The sequence below is a fragment of the Barbus barbus genome (assembly GCF_936440315.1).
Source record: "Barbus barbus genome assembly, chromosome: 29".
NCBI lineage: Eukaryota > Metazoa > Chordata > Actinopteri > Cypriniformes > Cyprinidae > Barbus > Barbus barbus.
Genome location: NC_136757.1, coordinates 14,764,719 through 14,788,630, shown reverse-complemented (window position 1 = coordinate 14,788,630; position 23,912 = coordinate 14,764,719). Strand labels below are relative to the sequence as shown.

The following is a 23,912-nucleotide window of genomic DNA, read 5'->3' as shown; positions in this document are numbered from 1 at the left end:
CTAAATGCATCATTCAAGGAATTTTTATTTATTTATTTATTTTCCTGAAATTTTTCAGCTGGATATTTATCTTTTAACACACTGTAAATGTTGCTACTCGTTTCAGAGCGTTCAAAGAAATAAAAGTTACATTTCCATTAACGTTTCTATATAACTAAAAAAAAAAACATAAAAAAACTAGACATTTTAAACACTTAGAGAACATTCAGAAATAACATGCTCTTAACTCACTGAGAACAATTGTCAGAAATGTTCTTAGAAGATATCTTTGTTAAGCTGAGAGTATCTCACATCATTAGCAAAAAGTAGGCGCAAAGGATTATGGATGTGTATAAGTTTATGATATCCCAATCCATGTGGGTCTGATTATTTGCTGCGAATAGTAATTATCGTTATCATAAAAGCAATCATCTCTACAGGCATTAGTGTGTCTTACTCACCTTGTATTTCTTGGTAATTCTCACAATTTATAGGACTTGGTGGGACACAAAGACACAGACGGGGGTGCACATTCCAAAATGTAATTGTATATTGAATGCTTTAATAATTATAAAAAAGAGGAATGATCTTGGTCCAGTGCTTGGATACTGATCAAATGGGCTTGTCGCCCATTAAACTCGAGACAACATCAGAAACATAGTAGCACTACTTCAATGAAGTCCACTTGCAAAGTGAATGAACAAAGGGAGAACTCATGGCAAAAAGACTGAGAATCATGACGACCGGTCCAGAGCTTGATGATGGCCTCTGGAGACATTGCAGGGGCCACGCTGGGAAGGGTCATGTCAGACATCGACTCCCATGGTGGGGTCCTTCTTCCTTACTCCTCCTCCACTGTGACTGTCACCACCTCCCCACTGGGCCCGTCCCAGCTCAGACTGACCCCACCAGTCCAAACCAGCAGGGGTGTGTTCCCTGCGTTAAAGTCCCAGTCGAGTCTTCAGAGCGCCCCTCCAGTGGGAAATAATGAGAGTGAGGGCCTTGATGCTTTGTATGTCATCGTTACTTGTCCAAGAGCTTTAATTTCCTGTACCTGTGCTGCTTATATCAAATAATATGGTGGTCACCTTTTTAAACTGGTTTTTCTTTATCATACATCTATAACACTGTAGACAATAATTATTTTAATTAATATCGAGTAATTTTGTAAAACCTTACAGTGAGGTTTAATTAGTTGATATTAATATATTAAATTAGTTAACATGAACTAACAATGAACAATACTTCAATAGCATTTATTAATGTGTTAATTTCAACATTTATTAATAAATTTTTTAATCAAATGTTGTTTTGTTAACATTTATGCACGTTGAACTAGCATGAACAATTAACAATTATATTTTACTAATAACAAAGATAACTAAATATTTTTTTAAATATATTGCTCATGATTAGTTCATGTTAGGTAAAGCTTTTACTAATGTTAACAAATAGGACCTGGCAAAACATTCACCAGCAATTTTATAAAAGTACAACAATAATAATAATAATATGCATATATAAATATATATAAAATTATATGCAATGCATATAAGCATATTTTGTACTTTAAATGTATTCCATAAATTTGAAATATTCAATTTTTTTTTTTTTGACCAGTGATTCACCAAATTCCTAATGCATATAAAGAATAATATAATCTTTTTTTAATTATTATTATTATTCCACATATTCATTGAGAACTTGCTGCATCACTGGTCATAACAGAAAGCATTCTAGCTGGCTGTTGCTAACATCAACAAGTCAACACTTAAGTATGCAAAATGAATGAATGATGTCAGTCCGATCAGTCAAATATAGTTCAGTAGCTGATTTGAACTCCAAAATTATAAACTGGGAATAATTATTATCATATCATATCGTTACATGCATCAAAAGAGCAATATGATATGACTTGATTCAAATCAAATGCGTGTCTCTCACCTCTCATTCCTTGGGAATTCCCACAGTATATAAGAAGTGGCGGGACACAAAGAGAAGACACAGCAAGGAGGAGCACATTCTCTTCCCACACTGCCTTTACCCTGGAGATGGTCAGATCCCCCTCACTAATCCCAGCAAACACCCCCCCCCACCCCCCCCCCCCCCCCCCACCCCCCAACTTCCCTCCACTTCCCTCTTCCTCATTTTAGGCTGATTTAATTAAAAATAACCAGCAGCCTGCACCTCACCCGCTAGGGTGGGACCTCTAGCTGTGGCGCAGGGAGACATTGTCATGTAGACACACACACAAACACACACGTACATTCAAGCCTACGTTTTCCCATAGTGGAAGGTAATCCATTCCTGACAAACATGATGCATTGACCGGACAGGATGGCATTTCAAACTTCACTATGCTATCAAAAAAAATCTTTGCTGTTTAGAGGGCCCTCTCATATGAAGAGTGGTCAAAGCTTTTCAGAATAACTTTTTTAATGAGCCAAGAATGCACGTAGTTTTAAAACTAAAAATTGTAAAACATTTTAAAATAACATTTTTATTGCCCACAAACTCTTCTCCATAGACAATGAATTTCTTTCTTAATCAATGCAATGTAATATTAAATGTTCCTTTTTCTGCCCATTGATTGTGGTGGCTACCGTTTACATACATGTCTAAGGCAACCATCATATCAACTGATATCCAAACATAAATCAACATAATTAATCTGCCCTTTGTCTATCCTAGAATCGCAAGCCTTGTTTGACAGTTCTTGGATAATGTCTAACAAATGTGGATTAAGACAATGGCAATTAATGTTGTGATTATCTTGCCATTTGGAAAGGACGGTATTTTGTTTTAGGGTGTGGGAAGAAGCCAAATCGCAGACATGTTGCCACGGTGATAAGGTACTCCCTGCCGCCGTCGGGTCTCGGACAAGCAGGGAGCCTTGGAGACTGGATAGTGACAGACAAAGTGACAAGTCCACAAGGATGGTAGGTCAACCTTGAGCTCAATTCCTCAAACTTCCATAGGGATGTCTGGCACTTAATATAACGTACGTCAGCCAATGACACAGTGAGCTGATGAGAATGAGCACGGATGGTGTCTGGCCATCGCTAACTTCCATTCTGTACAGCTTTTGATAGTTGAAGTTTGCATAAACATCACAAAGTTTCAACACACTTTCACTGTAGTACAATATTTAATGTAGCAACTCTCTTTACTTTGCTAATGTGGTGATGGAGTTTATTCCATGAGACTAAAGTAAAACTGACTGGGGTCCCTGATTCAGTTCCCTGCTGTTTAGGGTCAGGAGTCTGATCAAACTCAATGTCAGTGTGCCCATTGTGTACATGGCACTAGTGTAAGTTATAGGAATCTCCATAGTGACAAGGAAAGGGAGACAGAGCGGCGGCATGGAATACTCAGCACAATTCAGGACTGCATACTGCGTACATGTACTTTTGACATTGATTCTACAGTAGTATGTGGATAGTTGCCAACTCTTCTTGTAAATACCACTGTTTATCAAGGTAAATAATTCCCTCTCTGAGTTCACCATTAATCCTATTGAAAAGCTTGCATCTTGCTAAAAATCTAATATATTAACATTGATCACATAGTCTGTGCCTGCACTGCGGTTTTTAAAACTTTGAAATATTTGTCCAGATGAGTAACTCAACTCAAATGTTAAAGTAGCCAATTACATTGTGGAATTGCAGAATGAAATATGACCTGACATGGAATGAAATATGATCTATGTTTGAAATGTTTGACATTTGTAACACAATTAGTAAACACTGGATTATAATCATGTTAGTTCTCTAATCTAGGTGATTTTGAGATATAAGGATCCTTTCTTTAATCCATTCCAACAAAGTTTGTTAGTTTATGAATCAAATATTTTATACCTTACCAAAAATAAATAAATAAAAAATATGACAGAGGAAAGTAATGTTTGAAAAATCGATATGCACAGACTCTCACCAAAAAAAAAAAAAAAGAAAAAAGAAAAAAAGAAAATCTCTCATAAGCTTTGTAAGTGTCTCACAGGGGTTTGGAAACTGTTGCCAGTCTGTTCAAGGATGCTTTATGCTCGTTTAGACACAAACAGACTCAGTGTCGCCCCTTGACGGACAGGCAAGAGATTTAACTGCAGCTTTGTGATACAAGTGTGTCACCTAGTGGATGGATGGAGTGATTATTTCGTGCTGTTTATGTGGTGCTGTGTCAAAATATTGGAATTGTAAAAGTATCTATCTGTCTATCTGTCTGTCTGTCTGTCTATCTACAGGTGCTGGTCATAAAATTAGAATATCATGAAAAAGTTGATTTATTTCAGTAATACCATTCAAAAAGTGAAACTTGTATATTAGGTTCATTCATTACACACAGACTGATATATTTCAAATGTTTATTTCCTTTAATTTTGATGATTATAACTGACAACAAATGAAAGTCCCAAATTCAGTATCTCAGAAAATTAGAATATCAATTAAGACCAATGCAAAAAAAATGATTTTTAGAAATGTTGGCCAACTGAAAAGTATGAACATGAGCATGTACAGCTCTCAATATTTAGTTTGGGCTCCTTTGACCTGGATTACTGCAGCAATGCGGCGTGGCATGGAGTCGATCAGTCTGTGGCACTGCTCAGGTGTTATGAGAGCCCATTTTGCTCTGATAGTGGCCTACAGCTCTTCTGAATTGTTGGGTCTGGCGTATTGCATCTTCCTCTTCACAATACCCCATAGGTTTTCTATGGGGTTAAGGTCAGGCGAGTTTGTTGGCCAATCAAGAACAGGGATACCATGGTCCTTAAACCAGGTACTGGTAGCTTTGGCAGTGTGTGCAGGTGCCAAGTCCTGTTGGAAAATGAAATCTGCATCTCCATAAAGTTGGTCAGCAGCAGGAAACATGAAGTGCTCTAAAACTTCCTGGTAGACGGCTGCGTTGACCTTGGACCTCAGAAAACACAATGGACCAACACCAGCAGATGAAATGGCACCCCAAACCATCAATGACTGTGGAAACTTTACACTGGACCTCAAGCAACGTGGATTATGTGCCTCTCCTCTCTTCCTCCAGACTCTGGGACCTTGATTTCCAAAGGAAATGCAAAATTTACTTTCATCAGAGAACATAACTTTGGACCACTCAGCAGCAGTCCAGTCAAGACGCTTCTGACGCTGTCTCTTGTTCAAGAGTGGCTTGACACAAGGAATGTGACAGCTGATTCGGACATACTTATTCGCTCGCCTACTGCATTTCCCCTACTATATACTAGAGAAGTAGGCGGTTTCGGATGCAGCCTAGGTCTTGTTTGAGAAAATGGTATCGGATCGGTACATAGGTTGAAGTACTCGCCGATACCGATGCCAGAATTTGTGGTATCGGTGGAATTTCCGATACTAGTACAACTCTATATTTCATGCGCTGTCTTTTGTGCAAATTAATTATAAGATGATTTGTAATTCAGATATTTTAACTCCTTCAAATCAAAACTATATTGTATATATGCAGATTCAGGCAGACGGAAAGGCAAAGCAGGGCATAGTGAAGATTATGATAACGATCATCCAAAGAAGAGAAAATTGTGGTGAGTGAGCCATTTGAATCAATGTTTTAAACCCAACGTCTCCTTAATTTGGTGAACTTACTTTTAAATGGCTGTTGACTCTGAATTAGCATTCAGAATCTGAAGAGGAGGTGGAAGAAGGTTCTAATGATGACGAGAGTCAGGAGCCAAGCAGAGAGAGACAAGAGGCTCTGTTGAAGAAGTTGAATAAAAAACTGCCTGATATCGAAAAAGAGGTAGGCTTAAGGTTTAAAGTTATATTGATGTGAAAGCATTGTGATGTTCTGATGAGTTGTCTTCAATTTCTCTAATAGGTGCTGAGGGATGTCCTGAGAGAGCATCACTGGGACTATGAGAATGCCTTGGGTTCACTGCTTGTGTTTTCATCAACAGGGGATTATTACTGCATTTCAGCTACAGTTGAAGGTTTAGTCCACATAGAAATTTTAGTTTGAAAATGAACCAACTTTAAGTTATCCATGCTTTATCACTTTAAATTCACCAGAAGATCAGAGAAAACAAAAGTCAAAATCATCTCACTCGCAGGAAAAAAAGGACAAGAGCTCTCAAAAGCCTGACAGCTCGTCTAGCCTGTCAAGATGGCTGACGGCGGTACCGTCTCCAAAAGTCTGTAGTGTGTCCACTCCAAAAACACAAAAATCAGCAGTCAGCAAAAGCATGACCAAAAACATATCCTTTAAGTGGAAGTTAAATGATGTCATTTCCTCTGAGATTGACAGTGATGTTGAGAGTATCTCTGATGATCTGGACTCAGAGGATGAGGACAGCATCTTGGGCAACCTCCAGGACAAGATCATTCAGTTTCTCCAAGAAGCTTCCCTTGATGAGCTTGCTCTAATATATGGCTGCTCAATCAAAAAAGCCCAGAAGATCATTTCGCTGAGGCCTTTCAACACTTGGAAAGATGTGGTAAGAATCTAATGTGTGCACTCTGCACTGCCATGTTTATTGTCACTCTCATGTTGTAGTTGAATGAATTTTGAAGTGCTCAAAGGGGATTAGTTATTTTGGCTGTGAAGGCAGTGATTCATATTTGGCAGGTTTTGTATTCATGCCTGCAGACAGATTGAGCACAGTTGTATCTAATTGTTCAAATGACGTATTAAAATATCACACTAGTTTGAAATGTTTTGCTAACAAAATGGGGAAAGTACAAATCATTCTATGTGATATTCAGTGATATTAGCGATCGGTAGACAAGGCAGGTGAACCATGCTGGTGGAAGGGCTTTGGCTCTATGTGGCAACTCCTGATTGGGGGGGGGGGGGGGGGATTTGCAAGCCTTAATTAGTGCCGAAGTGTATTATTTAGCTATGTTAACCATTCTGCTCAAGGTGGAAAAGTCCTAATTCTGTTTCTCTTTCTTTCAGAAAGAGCAGTTCTTCAAGGATAATGGCCTGTCTATAGATCTGGTGCATGGCTGCAAGGTTGTGCTTAAGGAGCGGCAGGTGGTTAGAGACCTTATGGGAAGATGTGAGAAGATTGCACAGAAAATTACTAAAGATGTTACCCAGGTCATAGAAGCATGGGCTCCATCAAGCAACCCAAAGTCCTGAACAGCAAGTGAGTTTATCTATTCTCATAATACACATCTGGGATATCCAGTTATGCTATGTTTTTTTAAATTATTGATTTTGACTTCTCTTAGTTTCAAACTCCAGCCATATCAGCTGATTGGCTTGAAGTGGCTGATTCTTCTGCACCAGCACAACCTGAGTGGCATCCTGGCAGATGAAATGGTGAGTTACTGTCATATTGAGTTCAAAGGCATGAAACCCAAGAAGGTTACTGATTCCTTTAAAGCAAAGGACTATTATCACAGATATTGGTTATAAGTGATTTGATCTTTCCACAGGGGCTGGGTAAAACTATTCAGGCTATCTCTTTCCTGGCTCATTAGGAATCAAGGGCCCTCATCTTATTACCGTACCCTCGTCCACACTGGGTAAGAGACACTTATTTCAGTGGGAGTGTAGCATATAAACTTATCCCTATAGTGTTGCTTGAGATAATGCATTTCTCTCATTGCATAATGCATTTCTCTCTTTGCAGATAACTGGGTTCGTGAGCTGGGTCTTTGGTGTCCCAGTCTTAAAGTTCTTATTTACTATGGTGAGTTTGTTTTCAGACAAGCAGATTTAACTTAATTTTTTCCCCCCATATTTTCAATGTGATCTTAGAACCCAGTGGAAAATACATATATTAATACAGAATCATTTTTTTTCCTCGCTCTGTTCTTTTTTGTTTATACTTGTAGGATCCGTGGAAGACCGCAGATACTTACGACAAGAAACCTCTGTGGCTTAGTTGAATTCAACATCATAGTATCCACGTAAGTACATTGTTTTACAGTATTTATATATTGTTGTACTGACTTGTGTATTTATGAAAGTCACTTCAGTGGTGTTAATACTTGTCTTTCCTTTTCTGCTTTCATCTGTATTAGTTACAATCTCACAATAGGGAATGACCATGACCACAGTTTGTTCCACAAGCTGAGGCTGAAGTATGCTGTGTTTGATGAGGGCCACATGCTGAAAAATATGAACTCGCTACGCTACCGCCACCTCATGGCCATCAATGTCAATACAAGCAGTCTTCTGTGTCGTAAACAATATTGCAAATACGGTTTAAAGAAATGCTGTTCTCTGCCATTCTGTCTCTTTTGGGCTAGTTTGGGAAGTTCAGGGTAGGGTAGTAAAGTAGGGTAGGGTAGTAAAGTTGTGCTTATCTATACTTCTTGGTTGTACATTTGTGTCTGTCATCTACAGGCTGAGCACAGATTGATGCTGACAGGAACACCTTTACAGAACAACCTGCTGGAGCTCATGTCACTCCTGAACTTCATCATGCCCTCCATGTTCTCCAGCAGCACCTCACAGATCTCCAAAATGTTCTCTACGGTACAGACAGTGCACACATTACTTCTAATTATAATACTATATGTGCCATCTTTTTAAAAAATGTATCTAAAGTTTATTCAATTTTAAGGATACAGTAATCATTATTTACCTAGACAGAATGCTCTCACTTTCTGCCCATCTGCTTGGTTTCAGAGGTCATCAGAGGAAGAAAGCAGTTTTCACAAGAAAAGAATTGCACAGGCCAAACTTATCATGAAGCCATTCATTCTGAGACGAGTCAAGAGTGAGGTAGATGCTTTTTTCACTGTGATTATGATCTGATCATTACTGAGAAAATCTTGCAGAAATATTTATCCATCAAAGTAAATTTATCTACATTCAGTCCTCTGTAGTGAAAATTCCTATATCACCAGTATATATTTTTGCCCACCCTGATTGTGACTTTGTATATGTTATTCTAGGTGTTGAAACGGCTTCCTCCAAAAGTGGAGAACATTGAAATGTGTCCCATGAGTGATGCCCAGCAGAAGCTGTATGACAGACTTTTCAAAAGACTCAAGAAGGCTCCGAATGGAGACAGTATGTGCTGTTAATTTTTTTATGCTAACGTGCTGTTTAAGAGTATTGCACAGTTTTTTTGTTAGCCTATAATGTATTCAGATCTTTAGACATTATACAGGGGCTGTCAAGAAAATGTTCCTTCTAAGCTGGAGGATCTGAAAAACAAAGTGGGAATGTTGGAAACTATTTTTCTAACTCTGATTGTCTGTCACACAATTCCTATCTCCTCTTTGTCCTCAGAGCGGGAGCTTTGCAATGTGATGATGCAGCTGAGAAAGATGGCTAATCATCCGTTGCTGCACCGCCAGTACTACACCAGTGACAAGTTGGCTGCCATGAGTAAAGAGGCTGAATAATAAAGATTTAACTGTGTATTTAAAAACAAAATTGTTTATCATGAATCCAGCCCTGGGAACTTATTGGTTCTGAAAATGAAAGTGAAATGTACTTGCCCTGAAGTTGTTCCAAACCTGTATGAGTTTATTTTCCTCTGCTGAACACACAAGAATAGTTTTTGAAGAATGTGAGTAACCATATATTTTGTGACTTTACTTCCATTTTTCCCCCTCACTTACTATGGAAGTCAATTAGAGACCTGCAACTGTTTAGTTTCCAGCGTTCTTCAAAATAACTTCTTCAACAGAAGAATGAAACTCAAGTTTCAAATACAAGTTTGTTACAACTTGGAGTGAGTAAATGAAAACAGATGGACTATCCTTTTGAGAACCACTGCTGTATTGTATACTGCTGAGCTGACTTGGTTCTGCTATGTTAGGAGCCAACACACTTTGATGCCGAACCTGCACTGATCCAGGAGGACATGGAGGTGATGTCTGATTTTGAGCTGCATAATTTATGTAAGCAGTACAGCTCCATCAGCAGTTTTCAGCTGGAGAAAGAGCTCCTCTTAGACTCTGGAACGTTTGCACTTTTAACTAAAATACTCAACAGGCTTAAAGAAAAGGTTTGTCTGGATGCTGTTTTACAGTCTCCTGATGAGTCATTTTAAATTTAGTTTGCGTTTTAGTGTTGCTATTTATTTATTTATTATTTAAAACAACTTTCTTTTTCCTCAAGGGTGATAGGGTTGTCCTTTTCAGTCAGTTCACCATGGTGCTGGACATTGTAGAGATTCTGCTCAAACACCTTGACCATCAGTTTGTTCGACTGGATGGTTCTACTCCCATGGCAGAGAGGTTAACATAACTTGCTTGTTGCCTTCTTCAGTACCTCATGTCACTTTGTTTGCACTGCACTCAATTCAGATTTGTTTTTCAGATTTGATATTTAGGAATGACTGTCCTCACTGTCACTTTGCAAGTAATGAAATGCAGTTGACCAATCATTCAGGCAGTAAATATCATTTCAATATCCACTGTTTTCACATTTAAAAGATCAGTGAGTATTAATGTAAAAATACAGACACCACTGTACACGCTACACTTGTGTATTTTATTAAATTTTTTATGTCCCAGAAGTTTTATTTTCAACTCTCGAACAACTAAACAGATTAAAGTAGGAAGCTGCCTGTCTGAACAAATTAATTCAACTCTCTCTGCTTCTCTAGGATTGGTCTCATCGACAAATACAATACAAACTCTGAAATTTTTGTGTTCCTCCTGTCGACTCGGTCTGGGGGGCAGGGAATCAACCTCGCCTCTGCAAACACATTGATACTGCATGACATTGATTGCAATCCATTCAATGATAAACAAGCAGAGGACCGCTGTCATCGAATGGGGCAAAACAGGTTAGTATAATCAAAAGGAAATTGAGATTGCCATAAAGAAGAAAATCTGTTTCATGATAATGTATTTGCATCACAGAACAGTGCAGGGGATCAAGCTCATCAGCAGAGACTCGATTGAGGCCTGCATGCTCCGTGTGGGACAGGAGAAGCTGAAACTGGAACAGGACATGACTACTGATGGAGGTGAGTGTCAACGCACACAAACTCTTTCAACCCTACAGGTTACAATTTACAAGATGAATCTCAAAATACCCCCCCCCCCCCCCCCCCCCCCCTTCAGTTATATATTCATAATAAAGTGTCATCTAAGCACATATCAACATACTAGTCCACGTTCAGCTAAGTAATACATTCAAAAATCAAATAAAACAAACCAATAAAACATTGAATTCATTGGGATGGACATAGAAACCAGCCTCATTATGAAACCTTTTTTTAAATGGATGTCAACTTATCTATAGTCTCTTAAGGCTGGAATACACTACGCGATTTTTGCCCCGATTTTCCACAGATTTACATCTGGAGAAGTTGATGCTAGTTAGCAAAGATCAGAGCCAGTCAGATTTGAGTCGACTGATTCCATTGAAAATCGATTAACTTACTTAAAGTGACAACCATCAGTTAATATTTAAAATCTCTTTATGAAGTATTTATATAGACGTTCAATGTGGAAGAGCTTAAAGAGAGCACACTGAGCTTAATTGGAGCAGCAACAATTTGTAATAAATTTCATGTAATATTTATTAAAATGACAGGATTTTGCTAAATAAATAGTCTAGGTCATGTAATTAAGTTCATATTTTAATATGAACAACAATTATTAACTATCTATGAAATTATACTTTTTCTTATTGATGTCACACTGAAGCTGTGATTTTCATAGTAGTGTACCGCTCACCTTAAAATAAAATGAAATCTTTAAAATTTACAGCTCTGTAAAACGACAGACCAGCAATAAACTGTCAATTTATAATATTATGGATGTAAAAGTACAAGCCGGTAATGCCTGTGAAGTAATATATTAGCATAGCACACAATCATATACCGCTAGTCAGCTAACTGTGTTCTGTAGCATCTGCGCTATGTTGCTAAAATTATTTTTAGGATCTAATGTAATTATTTCCCACATTAGTTCCAGGTTATAAGATGCAAAAGTCTGAACATTAATCTCTTAGTTTTACAATAAGTAATGAAACTTACCCAAAATAAAGGCTTAAACATCTAAAAAACAAACATTTAAGGAGCTCCTCTTTTGGTGAAAGTTTTTAGACAGCTTTCAAAATGGCTGCCAGACAGTGTGAACACATGGGCTGTGTCCAAATTCAGGGTCTGCATCCTCCTTAGGATCCTTCCTACCCGGTTGAAGGAGGAGGGATCCTCCGACGTCCGCAAAACCCGGAGGTCGGTGTTTGTGAATTTGGACAGCCTACCCTTCTTTCAGTTCCCTCCCTTACCCGTTGCTCATATCCTGTCGCCTAGCAACCGTGACAGCGCCGAGCAAGAAGCGGGAAAATGGACAAACAAAGAGTTATTCTCCTCATTTTAATTCTTTTGGAAGAACTAAAGCAATTAAATAAATTAAATACTTTCTTTGCTCGTTGTCGGAGAGTTTTTTATATCAGACTACAAGACAGTCACATCCAGGTAAGCCATTATAGCCTATTTTTATTTGTTTTTAAGTATTCTACTAATTTCTCCTACAAATTCATTGAGCCGAAGCATAAACTTTAGCTTGTTTTGTCAGAGAAACTCCTCTTCCAGTCCGCTACCGCTCGCTTCGTCCGCCATTACGCTCTGCCGAATTATAAGAATTATGGGATAGGTAGGACGGGAAAGGATCCACCACACCCATCCTTCCAATTCGGGGAAAAGGAGGACGTATTTGTGGGCCGCATTTGAAGGATCCTACGAATTTGGACAGCCTTCGTCACGGCGCTGTGACGTAACATCCTTCAAATGAGTACTCCGAAGGATGCAGACCCTGAATTTGGACACAGCCATGGAGAGACATATCTCAGTGTGAAATGATCTGATTGACTTGAAATTATAGGAGGTATATAGTAACAAACACATCAATTGGTTAAGACATCAAGTAGGATAATAAATTATTTTTTGTTTTTATAATCTGATCTCAAAAATGGAAGTGTGCTTAATGGGTACGTGAGCTTAATAGGTACGTTTACCCTTGCCTATCTACTATGTAGTCATTTTTTATATTCTAGGTATTTTCAACTGGTCAGAATTTTAAAATCGCAGTGGACATGAAGCACTATAATGTGACAAACTTGCTCAGGTACTGCGGAGTTAAATCATTAAGGGCTTTTTATGTAAGCATCAAGATTGTGTGTGTGCAAGGTAGAGGTCTTCACGGGTCCACTTGGATCCGAAACCCGAGCCCGGGTCCAAAACTTCTACGAGTGCCTCGGACACTGGGTGTAATACAATAATCCAGGTCATTGATGCATGAATTAACTGTTCTGCATTTGACATTGAGAGCATATGTCACAGTGCATTTTTAAGATGGAAAAATGCAGTTTCACAAATGTTAGAAATGTGGCTTTCTAATGAAGATTGCATTCAAATAGCACACCCAAGTTCCGAACTGAGAATATAGACTTGACAGCCATCAAGTGTTAGAGGATGTTCTATAGGAAATTGCTAGTCAACAGATTTTTTTGTCAACAATGTCCTCTGTTTTTGTGAATTGCTTCGTCAGTCTGTGAAGAAATGTTGAACTAAGTATCATCAGCATAATATTATTTCCCAAGGGTAGCATGTACAGGGTGAAAAGCAAAGTCTTAGAATTGAGTCATACTGAACTTGTGATCAATATGATACGGTTTGATTTACTGCTACAAATTGATGATGCTCGAATAAGTACGATTTGAACCATGTCAATGGAATTCCACTAATGCCAACAAGATTTTTGAGACTATTCAAAAGTATGTTGTGGTTGATGGTGTCCAATCCAGCAGCAGTGAAAGTTTTGAGGACATATTTTAATGACTAAGATGAATAAGTAGTATTAAGAAGAGGATCTACGGAAGTATTGGAGAAGTATGACTTGTTTCTAAAAATAGGCTATCAATCTTGTAAGTAAACCGGTACACACCCTAGTCACTCAAATTTCTGTCGCCTGAAGAACAGATGTCTTACAAGATAACATATAAAGGAATTGTATATTTTTGCTTGTGATGTGTTATCACTGCTCAATACAATACAAGATTGCTTGTCAAAGTAAATGAACATGAATCATTCGTTTGAGTTGCAATTAATTTCTCTCGGACCATTCCCATAATTTGTTTGGTGGTGGCTCTACTACCTGGCGCCCGCACAAATCATTTGATGGCTCTGTTGTCAGCTCTTCTACCTGCCCGCTGGATTTGGCCTACCGGTGGCTTCGTCCTGTTCTCCCCCGGCACCTGAGTCTTGCTTCTCATGCTGGTCTCCACCGAATCGGCCGCACCTCCCGGCGACAAGGAGTAACTCATGGTAATCTGCACTCACTGAGAAGAGCGTCCTCATCTCCTGTTATTATTCCCTCACCGAAGATGGCATTAATAAATGCCCGTTCCGTTGTGAACAAGACCTTTTTACTAAACGACTTCTACTCATCTCACAACTTGGATTTTATGTTTATCACGGAATCCTGGATAAAGGTTGGTGATCTAACTCCTTTCTCTGATCTGATCCCTGCTGACTGTACATTTTTTAACTCTCCCCGTCTGAGTGGACGTGGGGGTGTGCTAGTAACAATTTTAAAGAACTCTCTGCACGCTGTCGATTGTTCCCTGTAACGGCCTTTTCCAGTTTTGAAGCTCCGCTTCTTCACTTAGACTGGAATGATCCGGTTTGTTTAGTGGTGATTTACCACCCTTCTCAGGATTTTATACAGCAATTCACTGAACTTATCGGCAATATTGCCACTAATTATGATTGCTTTCTACTGGTGGGCGATTTTAATATCCATGTCTGCTGTATGTCCAACACTCTATTGCACAATTTTTTTAATCTAATTGATGCTTTTAAACTATCCCAGTGGATTAAAGACTCTACTCACATCCAGGGCCATACATTGGATTTTGTTCTCTCCTATGGATTTGATGTGACTAATATTGTGCTCTCAGACTTTCTGCTTTCTGACCGTAAGCCTATACTATTCTCATTGACTCTTCCGGATCTCAAATTTTTCTACTACACCTGTAACTCTGTCTCGGTACTACTCTCTACAGTTTAGCTCAAACTTCAGTTTGTGCTTTGCTGAATTTTACTCAGGGATGCTCTTGGATCAACCATTATTTGACTTGGATGCTGATCAACATCTTGGCCTTTTCAATTATGCCTGGCACAAGATAGCAAATCCCCCCAAGCCTCACAAGCACAAGCCAAAATCTGAACCGTGGCACAACTCTGATACCAGTCTTCTAAGACAAAACTGTAGAAAGGCAGAACGCAAATGGAACAAGGTCAGGCTACATATCTCTCTCCAAATGTTTAAAGACTCTCTTACATATTACCAAACTGCTGTTAAGTCTGCTAAAGCTGCATACTTTTCCAATCTAATTGAAACTAATCACTCTAAACCTAAGGTTTTGTTTTCAGTTATTCAATCTGTTGCAAATCCTTCTGTTAATTCCTTACCTGATTCTCTCTGTGAAAGCTTCTTGAGATATTTCAGTGACAAAATTACTAACTTGAGACTTAGTGTCTGCCCCACTTTAACTGTCTCTCCTACCCTGTCATCTCCCTCTGCCTTTTGGGATGCTTTCGTCCCTATCAATTTCCAGTCATTGAAGGATGTGATTGATAAGCTCAAACCCTCATTTTGTTCTAACGATATTATTCACCCAAGATTCTTAAAATTAATCAGACTCAATTGGACCTGGTTTGGTGTCTCTTATCAATAAGTGTCTCCAAACTGGCTCTGTCCCTGCCAATCTTAAAGTGGGTATGGTCACTCCCCTGCTCAAGAAGCCTTCACTGGATTCTTCTGTTCTAAAAAATGTTATGCCTATCTCTGTTTTACCCTTCATTTCTAAGGTTTTGGAGAAAATTGTGCTGGATCAACTTCAACATTTTCTGAAAAGTAATTGTATTTATGAGATTTTTCAATCTGGTTTTACGTCTGTCCACAGCACTGAGTCTGCCCTTTTGAGAGTGCTTAACGATATTTATATCACCACTAACTCTGGAGACTCTGTGGTTCTCATTCTTTTAGATTTATCGGCCGCTTTTGATACCGTAGATCACTCCACACTATTATCCAGACTAGAGTCCTGGGTGGGTTTAAAAGCTAACGTTCTAAATAGGTTTCAGTCATACCTGTCGAACAGAAAGTTTATAGTGAAGTTGAGTAATTTTACCTCTTCCCCTGCAACTCTATCCTGTGGCCTTCCGCAAGGTTCTATCTTATCTCCTTCTCTATTTTCTCTCTACATGCTACCTCTGGGCTCTATTCTATGTAAACATGGTATGTCATTTCATTTCTACGCAGACGATACTCAAATCTGTCTACCAATCAAAGAGGACAATTCTGCAGCGATTACCTCTCTTCTGCAATGTTTAGAGGAGGTTAAATCATGGCTTCCCCAAAATGTTGTCTTCCTAAATGAAGACAAGACCGAAGTAATGTTGTTTTTGGTTCTAATGAGAATTCTCAGTATATACGCCCCGATTTGGACTGTTTATCTGTTTTTAGATCATCAAGGGTGCGAAACCTAGGTGTTCTTGTCGACCAGCATTTCAGATTTGATAAACATATCTCTTCCGTTATCGGTTCCAGTTTCTATCAACTTCGTCTACTGTTTAAATTTAGAGACTTTCTCAATCCATAAACTCTAGAAATGGCTGTTCATGCGTTTGTTACATCTCTAGATTACTGCAATTCTTTATATTGCGGAATATCTAAATCGCAAATTGCACGTCTTCAGCTAGTCCAAAACGCTGCGGCCAGACTTCTTCTGAAGCGTCGCAAACATGAACACATCACTCCTATTCCCAGATCTCTTCACTGGCTGCCAGTTCATCAGAGAATAGACTTCAAAATTCTACTCTTTGTGTATAAATCTTTATATAACCTAGCTCTTGTCTACCTCTCTGAACTCCTTCATTTATACACTCCATGTAGAAGCCTAAGATCTTGCGACCAGGCTTTGTTGGTAGTTCCACATAGAATTAAGCGTAGATGGGAGCGTGCATTTACGTTGGCAGGGCCACGACTTTGAAATACCCTGCCTTTAGAGATTAGAATGGCCCCTTCCCTGTCTGTTTTTGAGTCCCTGCTAAAATCCTACTTGTTTTCCTTGGTGAATTGATTGCTGTTTTACTGTAATTTCAAAATGGGTTGTTCTATTTATCTGGCTTGTTTTCTGTGTATGTTTTTGTAATTTTCTCTCCTGTAAAGCACTTTGGTCAGACAAGTGGCAGTTGTAAATGTGCTATACAAATAAAATGAACTTGAACTTATTTTTTATTAGCTTGTTCAGCTCACATTGTGATACATAACACAATAAAATGGCTCGTTATAAGCCTGTAAATACAGCAGGTATATAAATGTATGTAGATAAATGTTATATTTTGTCTTGTGATATTTATTTTTATTTATTTTTTTGGCCAAATGGTTCAGAAATGGAGTAAAAATATATTTTTTTCATATTTCATGACAACTAGGTGGCACTGTGCCTGCTGTGCATGTACTATCAGGTTATACTTATGATGACAGTTACCAGGTTCTGTCTCAATACACTAAAGCATTATGGAGAAATCCTTACAGATACAATAGGTTCAGGCACGTTAGACCCCTACTTAATAATGAAAATGTGAGTATTGCAAATGTAACCTTATTTTCCATAAATGCACTACATTTAATTATGTAAAAGTAATATGCAGAAACATTCCTTACAACGTAGGTCTTAAGATTGTGGTGAATATCTGCTACACCTGGGGCCTGTCAAGTGAGCATCACAAGAAGCGTCGTAGGCGAAATAAAAGATGCCTCTCTGTAACGAACAGCTGTGTGGATGAGTTCCACGTTCAGGTCTGACCACACATCTCCCCACAAAGTCATCAAATTTTACATCACTGTCCCAAACCTCAAGTATGAGTTCATGACCAAACTCAATTGATCCAAAATGAAAAAGGGTGACCCATATTGGATTATTATCGTTCAAAACAACCTCAGTCTCCTTATATATACCATTGTACCAGATTTTCACAAAACCATCAGTGGCTGAGAAGTAGTCTTCATTCATTCCTGTAGCACGTATAACAAGCACTGCTAACTTGCCACGGCTGACTCGTATAGGACAGCAGTTGTGGTCCAGATTTGGTGTTTGTGAGCATCCTTGATTCTCCTTGTGATCTACAGAAAGCATGTTCTCTTCAATATACTCAGTTACTGCCCTTTTTAGGTTGGCACTAACCTCAGGATCAGCCACCAGATGATGGAGAGGGAAAATTGCATATGATATAGCATCAGGATTGTCATGCAAGCTCATCATCCAGTTTGAGTATGCTTCAGCTGGGCTTTGGTTTAAAACAAGGTCTGGAACGTAATTCTCACCTCCCAGCACCTCTATCTTGTGTGTCTTGAAGTCCTGGTAGAATCCCATGCTCATGTTATCTTTAAGGATTTGAGAGCATTTGTAGTACAGTGAGGTATTAGCTGGAAGGAACCCCAAAGTCACCTTTAACTCAATGTTCAGGCAGTTCTTGATATTGTTCTCTGAGAAGCCCTTCAAGGTTGCAAGACAAGTTCGAAAAGCCCTTACCTGCCTCACTTGCCCTCCCAGATGGACTTGACGTATGTAGTGAGTGCCGTAAGTATCTATAGTTCTTCGGTACAGGGGTTTTGTTTTGACATTATATTGTGTCGGAAGCTGCTGGACATTTTTTGAAAATTCAGTGCTGAGTTCTGGGTGGTCTGTAACTCTGTAACTGCAAACGGAAAAAAAATGAGTTATCTATCAGCATTCTGTAGTTTTTAAAGTAAAACTTCCTTATCTTTAGTTTTCAGTGTGATTTTACCCAATTTAGTCAAAGGAAAGAGGAAAGTACTTATTTGCATTAATCGTATGTAGATTCCACTTGTTTTGACATTTTGTTATCCATGCCATTTATTAAACTAAAGATGTCAAACTCAGTTCCTGGAGAGCCACATTTCTTCAGCTCCAACTGTTATTAAACACCTGTTGCAGCTAATCAAGGTCTTTAGATGTACTTGAAAACTAAACATAGCTGTGTTGGAGCTAAATTCTGCAGGACCGTGACCCTACAGCAGCTGAGTTTGAAGGGAAGTGACATTCAGCCAAGTATGGTGACCCATACTCGGAATTCGTGCTCTGCATTTAACCCATCCAACGTGCACACACACAGCAGTAAACACACACACACACACACACCGTGAACATACACCCGGAGCAGTGGGCAGCCATTTATGCTGCAGCGCCCGGGGAGCAGTTGGGGGTTCGGTGCCTTGCTCAAGGGCACCTCAGTCGTGGTATTGAGGGTGGAGAGAGCGCTGCACATTCACTCCCCTCACCTACAATTCCTGCCGGCCGGAGACTCGAACCCGCAACCTTTGGATCACGAGTCCAACTCTCTAACCATTAGGCCACGACTTCCCCCTGAATCAGACATTTCTGAGGGGATGTTTACACAAACACCATTTTCAACTAAAGAAAACTTATGCATTTTGTCCACTTATTTACAAGGCAATGGTGTTTTGGGGCTCTGAGAACTGAAACTTTTGAAAACGTATTTCAAATTGCAAATCTTCCTCTAAATTCAAATTTGTGAAAATGGTGACATCATGCACATGTGTATTACATATTTGCATGGTGTTTCTTTAAAAGTGCCATTTCCAACTACTGGCCTGGTATGCATAATACAGCATTTAAAGGCGTTTTTGCGGATCCGTGTAAATGAGGATTTTTTTGTGACCTCTCGAAAAACACAAAGGAAAAACTTTTCAATTTTTATTATGTTGTCGTGTAAACTTACCCAAAGTGTGGCTTTAAGTGTCCAAATATTTTGTGCACCTCACACATACAGAGTGGTCCCAATGGTCTCATCTTGGTATAGTACTACCAAGTATAGAACGCGTAGGATAATTTGGGTATCACTTCATGAGAAGAGTTCATGAATACCTAATATCTAAATGCTAATACCTAAATGATATATTATTCTATGATTTGGACATAGATCCATGTAGCCACTTTTTTACAATTATCCTAATCACCTAGAAAGGTTGTATGCATGTTCAGAGACATTGAGAGATGGTCCGGTCTTCATAGTCCGTTGTTCTGTGGGCGCATTGCAACACAAAACATCAAGGTGCCATGAACTCATGGACTTACCTGTAATATGTGCAGCTGATCTCTTGGAGCGCAAATGTTGCCTTATCCATTGCATTCTGTTGGGCAAACTGAGCAAAATCTGAACGGCTCCCTCCCAAAATTGCCCTTATGTCATACAGGCTAAGGTCAATTTCCCAGTTATTGATGTGAGATGTTAAACTCTTCATTAGGGAGTCAACAGAATGATGAAGAGCACTAGAAAGCTGTTTGCTGCAGCGGCTGAAGGAACGCCAGTCCCTCACAACCGAGGGAAGTTTCTGCATCTGCTCTCCCTGAAAGCGGTTCTTGCAGACTGTACAAGTGCCGTTGACCATGTGTGACTTGACATCGATCAAAAAGGCACCTTTACGGCGCATTGTGACAACATCAAAGCCTTCGCCCGCCAGGTTGTAACCAGGCACAAATGGGGCTTGTTCACATTCATCATGAGAGCCTGTATAGCAAGCTGAACTTGTGTCCCAGTGTGTCAAGATCAGAGAAAGGCAGAGAAACATGGGGAAAACACACTGATTTGTCTTCATGATGATGTCTAAAGGGAATATCCAGAGGAATCACATGTATTATTTCATTTGTTCTTAGATGGAAAAATATAATATGCATGCAGAGTTTAAATAGCCTTGTTTTTGTGGTCATAAAAACATTGATATTTTAATATTTACAAAATTACTGAAAAAGAAAGGCTTCGCTTAATTATGGATTTATTTATTGAAGCAGTGAAATCTGCTAAAATATGTAAACTGTTTACAATAATAGCTCATCAATCTTACCCACCGAGTAGATTTCATGCAACAGTCTGTTAAAGCTGTTAACACAATATTGATATACCTCATAAAAGTCCTTTTCTCTGTTCTTCTCTTGAAAATATTTGGTCTTCATGAAATTCTATTGCTGTAATGTCACTTTCTGGCATCCTGCTAATGCTGAAAAGACACGCCTTGTGGAAACGTGGCATTTGGCAAGGAATGTCTTCCTGTTTGGCCTTTTCTTCTTTCTATTTTTCATCCAATGAATCGTTTGATTTTAACTTTTTTTTTTTTCAGCGGTGCAGTGGGGGAGGGTTCTCACAAGACTTTGCATAAGGGAGTGAGGATGAAGTACAAGTTCAAGATTAATGAGATTCAGGACATAGGGATCAAAATATGTGGCACTGCACTCAATTCAGATTTTTTTTATAATTTGATCTTTTTGCAAGTAATGAAATGCCTTCAGTTATGCTGATACTTTGCTCAGTTAGTCAATTTTCATTCAGTATTCAATGCATGTGTATACAGTGGGGGAAAAAAAAATATTTGATCCCCTGCTGATTTTGTACGTTTGCCCACCGACAAAGAAATGATCAGTCTATAATTTTAATGGTAGGTTTATTTGAACAGTGAGAGACAGAATAGCAACAACAACAAAAAAATCCAGAAAAACACATTTCAAAAACATTATAAATTGATTTGCATTTTAATGAGTCAAATAAGTATTTGACCCCTTTGCAAAACATCCCTTTAAGAGAGTGCTCCTGATCTCAGCTCGTTACCTGTATAAAAGATACCTGGGACCCAGAAATCTTGCTGATTGATAGGGGATCCAGGGCCGGTCCTAGACATTAGGAGGCCCTAGGGAAAAATCATGTTGGAGGCCCCCCCACCCCCAATAAAAAGCACTTGAAACTAATATGATTCCTAACATTTTTATGTATACAACATTTTACATTTTTACAACTGTAAATGTTGAATATTTATACTTAAACAGTACAAAAACTTGGAAAATTACTATTTTAAATGTTTTCGAAAGAAGTATCTTATGCTCAAGCCTGGATTTAGCCTATATTTGATCAAAAATACAGAAGAAAAAAAAATTATATTGTCAAATATTATAATTTAAAATAATCATTTTCTATTTTACTATCCTTAAAAATACTGTATATTTCTGTGATGCAAAACTGATTTTTCATCAGCCATTACTCCAGTCTTGAGTGTCACGTGAACCTACATAAATCATTCTAATATGCTGATTTATTATCAATGTTAGAAACAGTAATTAATGTTTATTTTATAACCTGTGATACCTTTTTTTCAGGATTTTTTGATTATTAAAAAGATGTTTAAAATGTAAAAAATAAATCTTTGTATTTAATAAGTCTAAGTCTTTAATGTCACTTTTTATCTATTTAACACATCCTTGCTAAATATTACTGTTTTCTTTGTGTGTTTATTTTTTTCTGTATTTTTGATTAAATAAATGCAGGCTTGATGAGCATAATAAATTTATTTCAAAAACATTAAAAATAGCAATGGGTCAAAACTTTTGACCGGTACTGTATGTAGGCTACATATTCATCAAACTTTATCTAAGGGAATCTCTTTTTTTTTTTTGATGAAGATGTTGTTGTTGTTGTTGTTATTTTGCTGTTTTATTTAATTTAATCATAGTTCCAGAATACCACTTCAGTAATTGCTTTTATCATTTTTTCCCTAGCTGGGTGGGCAGGATTTCCCCCTCCCATTTAATCCATATTGGCTACAGATATTGTCATATCAATAATATGATATTATGTATTGCATTGTTACCCTAAATATGACACATATATACACAAATCAAGTGGAACAGAAAGGGTTTAGTATGCAGATATTAAAGGGCTTGTGTCTCACTTGAGTAGCCACATACAAGGGGGGCTGACTGTAACTTGTCCCTTTAATGGATGTTCCAAGACTTTCAATGTAAAGAAATCCTTTTCATCGCATATTTCCAGATATCATAGAAGCTGGAATATCGCCCAGATTTCACCTGTTCATCTATGTAAAGTTGCAGTACAGTCTTCTCCAGGTGAGGAAGCACATGTTTTTGATAGTCTACCTGAAGAAACTGATGTGACTGATGCAGACCAAAGTAAGGATGAAATGCAAGATGCCTACACAGAGAATTTAGCTCTAGTTTTACTTGGGTTTGGAGGCAAAGCATTTAGTCCCAGCCTCCACAATTACAGAGATAGCAAATGAAATGAAGACTCTTCAGGATATTCAACAAGAATATACAATGGATGTGCTGTCTAGAGATCTTGAACAATATGGTGTTTCTGCAGAAGTGTTATGATGTCTTGGTGAAAGTACATATGAGCAGAGTCTTATGCACAAAGCCTTACATGCTAATGGCCCTTACACACTATAGACGGCTGCAGTATTACAAAACACACTATAACTATGTTTAGCCTGTTGAAGTCACACTTGGTTACAATGATAGAGGACAGAAGAGGCACCACCATTACATTCCAGTACTGGAAAGCCTCAGTGTACTGCTAAAAGAGGGCAGTGCAACTCAGCAGTGCTTTAACAGCTCTCAATTTCTCTTCCGACACGGGCAGACATTCTGACAATTGGTGTACTTCCAAATCTCTGTCCAGTAGTTGTTCTGTTTCTTCCTCCATGTAGGGTGTAAGCATATCTGCTATTTTGAACTCTTTTCCAGGTTTGTAGGTTACCTGCAAGTCATAGGGCTGGAGTTTCATCAACATCCTCTACAGACATGGTGGGGCTTTCTGAAGAGGCTTTTTGAACACTGTCTCCAGTGGCTTGTGGTCTGACTATACTCTTACTGTCTTCCCATAAAGGTACTGGCTGGATTTTTCGCATCCATGCACAATGGCTAAAAGCACTTTTTCAATCTGAGAATACCTTTTCTGTCAGTCAGTCAGTGATCGCGAACCATATGCTACAGGATGCTCTTCCTACAGGATAACAGCTCACAAACCCTCTGAGCTACCATCAACAGAAAGAGTCACGTACTTGTTGACATCAAATTATCTGAGAACTGGGGCATTGCTCAACTGTGACTTAAGTGCCTCAAAACTCTTTTGCTGTGATGTTTCCCAG

General features: G+C 38.6%; 1 protein-coding gene and 1 pseudogene across 3 annotated transcripts; one reads left to right on the top strand and one right to left on the bottom strand.

The window, feature by feature from the left end:
• The first annotated feature begins 740 nt into the window (after positions 1–740).
• On the top strand, positions 741–15,854 carry LOC306849090 (SWI/SNF-related matrix-associated actin-dependent regulator of chromatin subfamily A containing DEAD/H box 1A-like; annotated as a pseudogene). The gene is made up of 21 exons: positions 741–972; positions 1,950–2,033; positions 2,786–2,898; positions 5,614–5,739; positions 5,818–5,929; positions 6,009–6,433; positions 6,895–7,087; positions 7,173–7,263; positions 7,380–7,469; positions 7,577–7,636; positions 7,782–7,856; positions 7,971–8,106; positions 8,296–8,427; positions 8,581–8,676; positions 8,850–8,967; positions 9,190–9,296; positions 9,725–9,913; positions 10,027–10,145; positions 10,517–10,699; positions 10,776–10,882; positions 15,835–15,854. The product of its transcript is annotated as an SWI/SNF-related matrix-associated actin-dependent regulator of chromatin subfamily A containing DEAD/H box 1A-like (transcript).
• A 1,297-nt stretch (positions 15,855–17,151) lies between these two features.
• On the bottom strand, positions 17,152–20,992 carry LOC306849344 (perforin-1-like). 2 transcript variants are annotated; one of them, XM_079384295.1, is made up of 3 exons: positions 20,827–20,992; positions 20,056–20,584; positions 17,152–18,634 (listed from the first exon to the last, which is right to left on the bottom strand). In XM_079384295.1, the coding sequence occupies exons 2-3, from the start codon at positions 20,574–20,576 to the stop codon at positions 17,611–17,613; spliced, it is 1,545 nt and encodes a 514-aa protein (XP_079240421.1). In that variant the 5' UTR covers positions 20,577–20,584; positions 20,827–20,992; the 3' UTR covers positions 17,152–17,610. The 2 variants fall into 2 exon arrangements, with proteins under 2 accessions (XP_079240421.1, XP_079240420.1); XM_079384294.1 differs by having other exon boundaries at positions 20,881–20,992.
• Positions 20,993–23,912: the final 2,920 nt, after the last annotated feature.

Excerpts from the sequence above, each read along its gene's own strand:
- LOC306849344 (XM_079384295.1), bottom strand. The coding sequence starts at position 20,576 with ATGAAGACAAATCAGTGTGTTTTCCCCATGTTTCTCTGCCTTTCTCTG. Across the intron at positions 18,635-20,055 it reads ATCAGCTGCACATATTACAG|TTACAGAGTTACAGACCACC; the intron begins GTAAGTCCATGA and ends TTCCGTTTGCAG.